The sequence below is a fragment of the Triturus cristatus genome, chromosome 3_1 (assembly GCF_964204655.1).
Source record: "Triturus cristatus chromosome 3_1, aTriCri1.1, whole genome shotgun sequence".
NCBI lineage: Eukaryota > Metazoa > Chordata > Amphibia > Caudata > Salamandridae > Triturus > Triturus cristatus.
This window is the reverse complement of record NC_140583.1, coordinates 154870912-154884082: the sequence shown is the minus strand read 5'-3', so window position 1 is coordinate 154884082 and position 13171 is coordinate 154870912. Positions and strand designations below refer to the sequence as shown.

Here is a 13171-nt window from a genome sequence, read left to right as displayed (position 1 = left end):
AACTGGCTAAGATCCCAAGTGACCTAGGGGAATATCAGACATATATGGTCAATCAAAAAATCAAAGGATTGAAACGAAATTTAGATAGATTCAGCCACGAGTGGGCATTTCCATATGTAGAAGATCAATATTACCAACAAGTCCCAGAACAGACATTACAACCGCAGGGACCTAGAGGTGGGCGACGACAGGGCAGGAGGACCCCTAACAATTGGGATTTTGAGAACACGAGTAGTGAGGACGAGGATTATAGTGCCCAACCATCTACTTCTAACCAGAGAGTGAGATTAAATCCCCAAGATAGAACTAAATGAGGATCTAGGGGCTCTCTTTAGGGTTTTTTTTTAGGTCAACAACCCCCACGCCCCACAGACCAAAGAGGGGCAAGTCACAGGGGTAGAGGGCGAGGCCGTGCACGCCAGAATCAGAATTCAACATGGCAGACGTTCTCCCCAAGAATTACACGCAGCAGGGGCAGAACACCCCTCTAGCCGTAAGTGACAGGAACATTGTGGTTAATCTTTCACAACATCGATTGACTGAGGATGAGCTGAGGGTATTTAATAAGGGTTTAGGATATGTCCCCACCCCTAAACATGATGGTTTTAAACTCCGGGGTGAACTGTATGGCCTCATGAGAAAGATTAAACTTAAAAAAAGTTTTGGGAGGGTAAAGAACAGGATAACCCCTCTATTTTCTCGACTAACCTACGTTGCCCCTCACAGTTTTGTCCAACCAACAATTTGGTAGGTCATTTCAGGTCTGGAGCAAAATACGAAGGGTATCACACATAGTAATATGAGTGGTCGAGACTGACGGGCGTTAAAGACTATACAGAGCAATGCTGCCATCACCATCAAACCGGCCGATAAGGGTGGGTGGTGGTGGTGATGGACACTGAGGACTATGAAATTGAAGTGGCTAGACTGTTGGGAAACCGTCACAATTACAGACCACTTGTCAGGGACCCTACAAAAGAAATACAGGCAACCATTATTCAGTTAGTCACAGAAGCCAAGGAAAAGAAATGGTTATCGTATAAAGAGGCTGTATTCCTGATTAACTTGAAACCAAGGGTGCCAGCATTTTATATAGTGCCCAAAATCCACAAAGCTCAGCGACCACCTCCTGGGCGTCCGATAGTTTCGGGGATTCAGTCATTATTGGAACCCTTCTCAGTTTTCAGACTATTTATTGAGAGAATGTGTCATCACACAACCATCTTATGTTCAAGACACTACCGATGTGCTAAGAATATTGGAGGATGGAGTATACGACCCGCATAACCAAATTCTTAGTAACTATAGACATAGAATCGTTGTACACTAGCATCCCCCAGGAAGCAACACTGGTGGCAGCAGCACGCGCCCTGGGGGAATGCAAGTGGTTTTATGACACTCCTCAGACATTTGTTTTACAATGCATAGAAATTGCCGTGACTCAAAACTTCTTTGCCTTCAAGGACCAGATGTACTTACAGGTGTCCGGTACCTCGATGGGGGCTACATTCGCTCCCAGTCTGGCCTGCATTTATGTAGGCCAGTTCGAGGCTCAGTACATCAACCCTGACACCAATCTCTTCCAGAGGAACATTGTCCTCTGGAAGAGATATATAGATGATGTTTTGTGCATATGGTCAGGCACACAAAATACGCGCAAATACTCACAAGTGCATAAGGGTACAGGTATGCCCAAGCGGGGCAGTATCCCGGTAATTATTGTGACAATATGGAGGGGGGCATCCACAAAGAGACAATTTTAGAATGTGTAATCATGTGCCTTTTGATCATGTTGCGGTTGTGTTCTTATCTGTGTCTCCCGTAGGAATATTAAAACAGAGAAGCATTGGTGCAGGGTGCAGTGATCGAACCACGCCCTGAAGAAATTGCCGTGAGTTTTCCCTTGGCAATGAAACATTTTGGTTTTTAATGAGCAGACACACAGCATTGAATAAAATTAAAAAGCCCGTGTGATCTAGCTCGGTTTTAATTTGGGACGAGCGGAGCAATAGCACTGTCCCCGTAGTCCCAATTTTATTTGGGTTGACTCTGCCGCACACTGAGATAAATTACCTGGTGCAGAGGCAGCAATTGATACCACACCCTAGCACCTTGTTCATATATATTTTTTTCTTTCACTATCACAGTTTTGTTAAGGATTGGTGGTTGCTGATGAGAACCTGAGGAAGCAGGCGAGTACCATCCTGCTCTCTCCCTTGGTGTTACTTCCGTGAGGCACCGCCAATCCTCCCTCATTTTTTCACATTCTTTTTCACAATTTCTTTTGCTCAATTGAGCGGGTCACACCACGAGAGGATGGGCTTGACCGTGGGAGACACTAGTTAGAATGAACGCAACAGACAGTTTTTAATTGTTTAAAAATGGTGATCCGGGTCCCAGTAATACAGACGGTATAGGTGTAACCTCTGGCCCAATAGATTTTTCGAATGATTTATAACGGACGTGAAGGGACTTGAGTATTAGCATCACCATTTGAACAGGTCCCTTGTTGTGTATGAGCTCACTTTCAGTGCCTAGACTTGTATTTTCCTGGTCTGCAAAGGAACCCAATGAAAGGCTTTTCTGAGCATGTGCATCACACCAAAACATGTCCCAGAGATTGAACTGACATACTCATTCATGGAAAGGTTGTAATCTAAGAATACACCTAGATTTGTAACTTTTTTTGGGGGGTAGGATCTGTCCCAATTTAGATGGCCGCCAGTTAATGGACCAGACTGCATGTGCCTTCCCAAAGAGAAGAATTTACGTTTTACTGGAATTAAGCTGAAGAAAATTGGCCGCCATCTAGGAAGCAATTTCCACTGTGGAAGGTACATTATTTTTCCCCACCAGGCGTTGCATTATTGGGGGAAACAAGAGGCAGGTCATTGCTTGAAGGTAGAGGTGCCCTTTACTTAGGCTCCAATACCCTTTCCTTGGTGGTTGCCTTTGAAGCCTCCTATAGCGAATGTCATGGAAGGCTGCCTCTCCTGAAAGGACTGTTCCTGCTGGAAGCTGTGTTATTGCTGAAGCCTTTACACCTCCTCTCTCTTGGTAATGCCGAAAACCAGGCCTGCTGATTTGTGTTTGAAATGTTATCAGAACTTCCACTGTCTTTGTCCATCTTGATTTTGTCTAGCATTAAGTTAATTTGAGGCCCAAATAGGAGGTCTCTATCAAAAAGAATACTAATGAGGTGCACTGTACATGTGGTTGGAAGCCTGAGATACTGAGCCAGCCAGAAAGCACTTCATGCTGGCACTAGACATTATCTTTTCTTCATGTACAGACTGCTTGCCTCTATTGCAGTTGTCCTCTGGTAGAGGTCTCACCAGCTGGTCTGTCTCCTTACGAACCTAGAGAGTAAGTCCACAGAGTTGGTGATGGAACACTGTGTGCTCTTCCTACCACTACCCTCTTGGCTTCATCATATATCTTTTGGCGCTCTTCGCCTGGTGCTGGAGCCTCCACAGTTCCTAGGCGCGCTTCCTGGTGGTGTCCACCACCAAAGTGTCTGGTGGTATGTGGCCTCTAATACACAAGGGGTCCTCCATTGTCACCTTAAGCTTCTTTGGGACCTTCAGGGTTACCACCGTTGTTATTATAGAGTTCTTGAGTTTTTCTGCTGCACACTTGATCATGCTCTTCAGTAGGAGCAGGAACTGAACCAACCGTTATCTCTACAATGCTCCCTTTTAGAGATCTGAAGCTCTCTAGATGACTGCATGTCATGCATCTCTGGAAATACATTACAAATATGCTCGTGTCATTTAGTGGTGAATCCTTCATTGGGTAGGGATTATCCAGGGGGTCCACGCTATAACTGTATAGATATCATCTCCCTCATCATTTGAGATAGGCTCATTGTAAGGATCCATTTTATTCTCCTGGCCCAATCCAGTGTGTGGGGACTACTGTGGTGAAGGTGAGAATGCTGGTGACTGTAGTGGAGCTGTAGAACAAGTATCTTGAGACCAATGTGTTTTTTAACAAAGGAAAAGTTCCGAATTCCTCAGATATGACCTCCTTAAATGTGTTGGTGTCCTGGGTGGTGGTGCATATACATTTTCCTCTGCCTAAAACAGGCTGTCCAGGCAGCTCCATTGAGTGTTTAGCTCACTCGACATTGAAGCAGGAGTTGATGACTGTTTTGATGCAGATTTCAAAGTTGTGGAGCTGTTTATAGGAATATTAGATCTCTTTGAAATAAATGACAGAGACTAAGCTTCTATTGCAGGCACTCTGAGTTGGGTTAAGTCTTCCCTGTAAACATCTCAACCTAATCCCTTTGACATCCAAAACAGGCGCAAGACAATTGCCACTCCTTGCATCTATGATAGATGATAAAGGCCATTCCCCCAAATACCATACCAGGGAGATTACAAGACTCACTAAACAGCTTAAATGCCATTAGATTCCTTTCCTCAATATCACTGCTGTATTTGTTGTGATGGTTTGGGGAACTCTTTCCTCGTTTAGTACCTACAGAACCTCTTTACATTAATAAAGGAACATAAGACCGTGCTAGAGACAAAGAGAAACTAACATCTCCAGAAACTGTTCAGGGAGGGAGGAACTGGTCTCTTCTAAACAGTCCAATCAATTCAACACATTTGGCTGATTTGGATAGGGGTACAAATGTATTGTTGGCATTCATTATTTCTTTAGGCTTATCACAGCCATTTACCAGCAAATTATGTTAGCTCTGCAGATGGAAGCATAAAACAAATCAGGATATACAACCATCCCCAGAGTGTACAGAGTAGGTAAGGAGTCAATAAAAACCTTGACATAGGGTGCTGATCTTTGATGTGTGGTGCTGGGCATTAAGTCCAGTGATATTTGCAAGAGGTGAATAGACTGATTGGATGTATGCTTCCTTGAAGGATGATACACCGTAACTACAAGAGGCATATACAGCAATGAAGAGTCATCTAAAACAAAGAGACCAAGTTATACCGATCCTATGTCTCTAATTAACGAAAACAAACTAGGGAAAAGTTGAAAGTGGAACTTCAGGAATAGTTTTTGTACATGTATTTTTAACCTTGCTCTGTTACACCGTAATCTAGTTTTAAATGTGTTCCACTAGAACGCCACTTTAAATATATATTGCAATTGGGAGTTATTTGACATTCTTCAAAGCATTCTTTTTTGCACTATACCTTAAGAAAATTCCACAAACTTCCATTACCTCTATATGTATGTAAACATATCCATGGAAACTGAAATGTCCATCGAATCATTTGAATGTTTCACCAACCAACCACAACAACAACAATTACAAACCGAGAATCCCGATAGGTAACCACACAAGAAATGAAGTGCCACTTACAATATGTAACACAAAGAAGGGTTAAGCCATAAAATGAACATACCCATATCAGTAATCCAGATTGCCACTCTCTCGTACAAGAAGTTCAGGATCATAATGATGACAAAGTTCAGGCATGATGCGGTGACAGACGTTGCCAACTGCGGCGTCAAGAGTCCACTTATGGGCTCGAGACTTTCATTGTTCTCCATAATACTGGCAAATGCAGCATAGACTGCGAGACGGTACACGATCACTGCTATCATACTAGCTATGATCAAAGAGATCTAATGAAGGAGGTTACAGATTAGAAACAAACATAAAATAATACATGGTATCCCGCATCAAGAAGCATGCAATACACATCAGTCTCACAGGTAAGCCATTTGATGTTAAAGGTTTTGGATTTGACTATACAGCATTTCTAACAATTTTAAATATTGCAGCTTGAGGAATTAGTAATAGTCCCAGTATGGCAAGATTTTGTCTGCTGGTAGTGCAGACTCGAGAAGATGCCGAGCAGAAGCATCCTCTTTTCCAATAGAGATGTAGAAAAATATTATTTGGTATTCACCAAAGAACACTTTGCTACGGCATAGGAGAAAATGTTTAACAATAAAACGTGTTGAGTTTATTTCAGAATGTATCCTTATTGAAATGTTAAACCTACTTTTAGGACATGTAGTCCTAAACAAATGGCTTGCCTTTACAATCATTGGCCCAAAACTACCATGCTTAGGGTAAAACACAATATGTATACACACACATATATATATACATATACACACACATATATATATATATATATATATATATATATATATATATATAGCGAGAGAGCGCGAGAGAGAGAGAGAGAGAGCGCGAAAGAGAGCGAGAGAGACACATTTATGATTACATCTGGAATGCTTGTCTTCAACTTTAATGATGTTGAAGACAAGAAAAACAAAGGGTTTACATAGTTGATTTTAAGACAACTGAATTTCCATTGCCAATGATTTTGGAAACATATTCCAAGATATAAGCAGAACTAAATGACCAACAATACCCAGTGATGAGCTGGTTTACGCAGGTATTGGAGTTTCTCAGCTATACTAACAAGGCCAGTACACAGAAGCACAGCCATGCAATAGTAATTTAATACAGAAGAAAATTGCCAAATAATGGATACCAAGTCACAGTAGAAAAGCGATTTAGTTCGAAAGAATTCTCACCCAGAATAACACCGTGGCTCCCGAGAAACAGAACCTAGCAGCTTTGCTAGTAAGTGGCAAATAAGGTTCATCCTCCTGAAATAGTGAAGTAAGCACACAGATCATCATTAGCTGTTTGTCAATGTGCCACATTCAGACGTCTGGAGACTCCTATGTACTATGTGAAAGTTTATCCATCCAAAATGGATCCATACATAACAATGGTTGTATACGGCCGGCTTGGCTGGGCCAGGACATGACCCAGGGATCCGCTTAGAGGTATTCCAATGAATCACCAGGGGACATATCCATCATTGTGCTGGTCAGTTGCTTAGACAGCACCACAACCTTATTTCTAAGTGAAGTTTCATCATTCTTGACATTTATTAGACCCTCAAATGATTATCCAAAGGATGTATTGAACTTTCACAAAGACAAAAAGAGCCTACTTTGTCCCCATTAAACACTCCACCACATCTCCGCTGACTTGCTGTGAGTACAATTTAGTTTGTGCTGTGCCACCACCCTGAATATTGTTTTCAGTCGGTTCTTACCCAAAACAGAACTGATATCCAGCATAGAAACAGCCTCCCAAGAACACCTAGCTTGCTTCTTCTTATAACCATTTCTATTTCTAATAAGTGCTGAAACAGAGTGCAGTAGGATATGAAATAAAAGACTTGCATTACTAACTAGTAATCAAAATGCTATGCCTTCCCCTTGGTATTACAGCCACTTATTGAGAAAGAGTGTCTGCTATCGAGCACAAAGGTTTTGACCTAAACACATTAAGAGGAAGACGGTACCAACCCCCGCCCGCAACTCAATCAGCTATGCCACATCAAACACATCCATTTCGCTTTCCAATGTAAAACAATTAAAGTGATCACAACAGGTCAGTTTTTAAGGTATTTTCATGGGGCTCATATAATATAAAATAAGAGACTGCTCTAGGGAATACAGAATAAACAGTTTATTGCCTCATCATTCTGAAGTCATCACATGTGCATTAAGTATCATGGTTAGCGTTAACAATTTTTGGTCTTTTATTCTCAAACAGACAATGTTCAATGTTCTCTTCATATGCATGCATGTTTAAAGCTATTAAGATGATCTAAAGTGAAGTAGCCCTACAGGGATAACATTTTCTTTATTGAATCTCTAATTACTCCATTGAAGATCCACATAATAATTACTTTTTTTAGCTACAACATGTTGAAAGCATGATCAAACCATTACTAGTAAGCTCAATTGGAGATACAGGACTACAGATGCAGAGCTGAATGGTGAACAACCAATAGAACAGAAACTTGAATTCTTCGATATGATTGACATCTAGCTACAATGGCAAGACGAGCCTTAATACAATACGCAGTCAGTGGTTATCGTATCAGTAGTTATTATATTGACAAGTCATTGAATAAAACAAGAACTCGGGTTCAACCTTCAATTATTAAACACATGACAAAGGGCTAAGCTATCTTGATTACAAAAATCATTAAAGGGGCCTTTTCAGTAGACCTTGAAGATGGCGTGGGAGCTCGAAGCTTTGTGACCCAAACCCTTTTGAAATCCTATACGTTTTCACATTATGAAGACCTTGTCACCGAAAGTAATGAATCATTCCAATCAATTTTTGGCACATTAATTTTTGATGTAATCCTGAATTTTTTTTATACTGGCAAAAGTGATAAGACAACCCAGTTGGTAAACATCCCCTGGTTTTCTTTTTTCATTTAGCCCCTAGTACTGATGGCCCGTTTAAGGGAAGTGCAAAACCTGCATTTGAAAAAATCCAAACAAGATGCAACTTTGACACCTTCTCACACCTGAGTTTAGCGCATATTGAAGTAAATAAAACTGTGTGAATCCATGGAAAAGGCAAACAGGAAGAAAAGTCTGTTCAAGAAAGATAAGCTTATTATCATACTCTCGGTATCAACTATCCAAATTATCTTCTTTGCTATAATAAAGAGCCTCGATCCCCTAGCCCCCCAGATTAATTGTAAATTAATGAAATTTGATACTTCACAGAAAACTACTTAATAAAGATTATTTTGCCTTAACCAACTTAAATTAGAGAGGCTCTAATCGAGTTTATCAGCACTGCTGCACTTTGTAATGACTAAAACTACATGATGGATGCGCTTACTAGCACTGTGGCACTTTAAATACTCGTCAGTGGTCCAATAACCAATACTTCAATGGCCCTTAAGCAGGAAACCAACGCTGCACTGATCTAATCAATAGAAGTCTTCCCCAATGACACAGCTATGCCCCTTTTTATAAGTGATTACGACTGTAGTTGATTATGTCCAACATGACTATAGCGGACTATGTTCAGTATGCCTTTTTGATGTTTGTGTCTCACATTATTAGAAAAAATGAATAGGAAACCAGAAGGTTCAAGTCATAACTATAGATCAGGGTGTTCTTTGTGTCGCGACCACAGTTTTTAGAGACAATCAGCAATCACGTATTATACTTGCTAATATTTACATGTTTTATGAAGTTTTGTGTAGACAGCAATTCTGTGAGACAATTAGCAAACACGTTAGTCCTACTAGAATTTTAAATGTTTTTACGCAAGTTTGTGTAAATGGTAATATTGTGATGGTTTTTATTAACTTAAAACAATAAAAGCTTACTACAAATACTTCTAACAAAATAATATACAGTTTAAGAATCAGCCTATCAGGAAAATGTATTGAGTATGGTAATTGTAAGAAATGATCTGCTTTTTGTTGTGGTACCCTCATTTTTGCATTTCTGTTTTCACTAACCTGACTTTAGGACTTGTGCACTTTACCACTGCTAAATAGCAGTAAGGCACCTGTCCATCCCCACTGAAACAAAACTGCACGTTTGGAATATTTAGCGACCCCATAAGTCAAGTGTAAATAGTGCTGAAAATGCACCTATGATATTAAATATCATATTTGGGCTGGAGTATGTGTTTACATGGCCAGCATATAAAGAAAAGTGTATGTCTGCCACGATAACCACTGTTCTAGCTGGGATGCGTTTTAAATGCACTGCAGGGACAAATGGCAGACAAAAGTGCCCTGATGTTATATATTCAGAGGTTACCTCTTAAGTGTGTCTTGCAAGCCCAGAGGACAGGGTGTTAATATATAAAAATAGGACATGCTACATACTGGGGCTAGTGTGTTGTCACAGTGAAATAATGACAAGAGCTATTCCACTGTGATGGCTTTACTCAACTTGTCTCTGAAAAGGCCTAGATGGGATTACAATCTGTACGTCCTATATCTGCCTGGGTAAATTCTAGAACAACAAGTTACTTACCTCTAGTAATGCTCTTTCTGTTGGATTCTTAATCTAAATGCAGATTCCTCATTGGCAAAATATTCCCAGGCATCCGACTGGAACCAGAGCATATCCGCAACACAGTGGGAGTAGCGTGGGTAGGTCGTTTTCCTGGGTGATGAAGGTGCCCTTGATGCAGATGCCTCTCCCTTGGCCTTTATTTTTTTTAGCTTCCACGATAGTAGCGACGCCCTTGCTGGTGGTATTGCCATTGTTGGTGCTGATGGGCAGTATTTTCTGTAGTAGAAGATCTTGCCACTTCTCTACCTTGGTACCTCCGCAAGGTCGGTTTTTGCGTTGTGGTCTGTAAAAAACTCATTGACCTGGCAGTGTTGGTGTCCTTTTTGATTGTTTCCAGCCAAGTGTCTACAGCTGGCCCGACGAGGTGGTCCCCATCAAAAGGGACATTTAGAATATGCTGCTGTACTTCAGGTTTAAACCCGGAAGTGCGTAACCATGCATGTCTTCGGAGCATAACAGATGTGTTTATGCCCCTAGCAGCATAACAGATGTGTTTATGCCCCTAGCAACGGAGTTTGCGCCGAATAAGGCACATTGGATAGTAGCGTTTTAAATTAGTTTGTTTCGTTGGCGCCGGTGGGGTGTCCTTAGAAACCGTATGTGGCTTCTAAACCCCACAGCTGTGGATTTTACTCTGTTTACAAGAGTGTGTACGCTGCTTTTCAGCCCACGGATCCAAAGTTTGATCGGGTTCCGTTCCGCTTGAGGCCGGGCGTATGTTCGGTTCCAGTGTCTGTTTGGGTGTTTGCTTGGCGCGCTTTGGTGCCGATGTGTTTGGCGGTACAGAGTGAAGCCTTTGAGTCGAAGGCTCGGTCGGTGCTGATTTGCTTTTCGGTGCCGGGAGAGTGCCATAACTGACCCCTTGTTGTGGCCTGGATGCAATGTTGGGATAGAGAATATTCTCGTCCCTATTACAGCACTGAGGCGTGCTCACGGTATCAGCCCGAGGCTGCAAGTTCTGCCTCGTCTACCTGCTCCATGGTGTGTGCAAGGCGTTGAACCCATTGTGTCTGATGTGTTTTCTTGTTCTTGAAGGATGTGCAGGCAGCACACGGTTCTTCTTTGTGCTTTGGAGATGGGCACAAATTGCACACATCATGTGCGTCAAAGTCAAACTTTGCTCCGCACCTGAAGGCACTGTCAGAATAGTTCTTTCTTTGTCTTCATCACCAGGAGACGGTCGTTCTCGATGGGCGTTTGTTATTTGCATGCCGGGAAGTCGATCCTCTGGTCTTCATTTTCTTTTCCGTAGGCCAAGTGGCATTGAATGCGGTAGAGCTCCGACGCAGGCGTTCCAAGACGGATGGTGGAAAAAGAAACATTCTAACAAAGTGTTCAACGTGACACGCCTCATAGGGTGACCAACTGGCATTGGTGCAAATTCAGGACGGTGAGTGTAAAAATTCAGGACAAAGGGTCAAAATTCAGGACACAAATTCAGGACAGGAGGTCAAAATTCAGGACAAAACGTCAGGACAATAGGTAAGTTTTACAGACACATCAGAGGAGGTGGCGCAATAGTATATAAGTAAGCCCAGCCATGTCCAAACATATTCAACCATTTGCAAACCTATCCATCATGTATCCTTCCATCTATCATTACACTCATCCATCTCTTCATCCATCCATCCATTATCCATCCATCCACCCTTTCACCCTATCCATCTGTACACTCATCCATCCACTCTTCTACCCATCCATCCATTCACTCATCCATCCAGCCATTTACCCTTTCACCCATCCAGCCATCCTTTCACTTACTCATCCATCCCCCCAGTCACTCATCCTTCCACCCATCCACCCTTTCAGTCATCCATCCATCCTCCCTTTCTCTCTCCATCGACCCTTTTACTTAGCCATCCTTCCTTCCATCCATCCACCCATCTACTCGTCCACTCATGAATCCATCCATTGACCCTATCACTCATCCCTACTTTCTCTCATCCATCTATCCTTTCACTCCTTCACTCATCTATTCATCCTTTTGTCCATCTACCCTCCCTTTCATTCACTCATCCATCCTTAAATCCGCCTTTCACTCATCCCTCCATCCATTCACCCTTGCACTTATCAATTCATCAGTCCATCCATCATTTCACTCATCCATCCACCCACTCACTCATCATCCACCTTTTCACTCATCCATCCATCCTTTCACTAATCCATCCACCCTTTTGCCCATCCAGCTACCCTTCCACACATACATCCAGCTATTTACCTTTTCTCTCATCCATCCTTGCACTCACTCATCAATCCATCCATCCATCCATCCTCTCTCAGCCATCTATTCAATCTTTCATTCGTCCATTCACCCTTTCACTAATTCATCCAGCCATCCACCCATCCCTTCACTTACTCACTCGTTCACCTTTTCATATTAATTTTGAGCTGAGCGTTTTTGAGAAGAGGCCCATCAAGATCTTCACCCTCGCTGCAGGAGTCCTTCCAGGACTGGGACAGAAGCCACCCAGGGCGGAGACGGTATCCACCACAGGAGCCATCACAGGCGGAGGGGGGGGGGGACAGGAGCCACCACATGGGGGGTACAGGAGCCATCACTGGGAGGGAGGTAGGAGCCATCACAGGAGGGGGAACAGGATCCACCAGGGTGGGCACAAGGGTGGGCATGCAGTATTCTAGTATCATCTTGGTCTCTTCCAGGGTGGGGTAGGGCTCCTCACCCCCTCCTGGACAAGACAACGAGAGGACAGGCTCTCTTTCTAAAATGTTAGTTTTGCCACCCCCACTGTGATGTACAGTACTTAAAAGAGATACTGGAAGAGAACTGACTTAACTGATTGTCCTCCATACTTTGTTAATCAGTGTTGGTGCAATTGTGCCATTTCTTTATTTTATTACAATATACACTGCATGTTTGAAGAACCAAGGTTTGCTTACAATTTACTGACAGTAATTAAGCTTTGTGAAGAGAACCACGTGCTGCCTGGTGTAATCCGGGCCGGTTCTAGGGTGTTTGGGGCCCTGGGCAGAAAGGGAATGTGTGAGGCCCCTCTAATTTGCAGAGACATGACGCATTCCGGGCTGTTTGCATCTGAATAGATGCCCCTGAAGCTGCAGCCCCTCTCTCTCAGTCACCGTCAAGCACCTCTTAGCAGCTCATCAAGGGCGGAGGGTGTGAGGTTTGCAATCACGCTGCGCCTCCCCAATGCTGCTGGGGATCTGAACTTTGGTGCTGTATCAGAGGATCGGAGTCTAGAAGGGAGGTGGGTGGCAGCTGTGCCAGCTTAGGGTGGTGCGACCAGTGCCCGGTTAAAATTACGGACAAATGGCGTCCGTTAAAGAATCCTTC

The 13171-nt window shown here is 42.7% G+C and overlaps 1 protein-coding gene across 11 annotated transcripts in view; it reads right to left on the bottom strand.

The window, feature by feature from the left end:
* Window positions 1–13171, bottom strand: part of ANO5 (anoctamin 5) — a 323731-nt gene that overhangs the window by 106358 nt on the left and 204202 nt on the right. For 6 of the 11 annotated variants that reach the window (XM_085643607.1, XM_085643609.1, XM_085643610.1 and 3 more), the window contains 2 exons: window positions 7065–7154; window positions 5382–5604 (listed from right to left, as the gene is read on the bottom strand). In XM_085643607.1, the coding sequence (XP_085499733.1) occupies window positions 5382–5604; window positions 7065–7154 (313 nt within the window). Of the gene's footprint in view, window positions 1–5381; window positions 5605–6531; window positions 6607–7064; window positions 7155–13171 lie in introns of all 11 variants that reach the window. The other 5 variants (XM_085643617.1, XM_085643615.1, XM_085643608.1 and 2 more) reach the window with 1 other exon arrangement.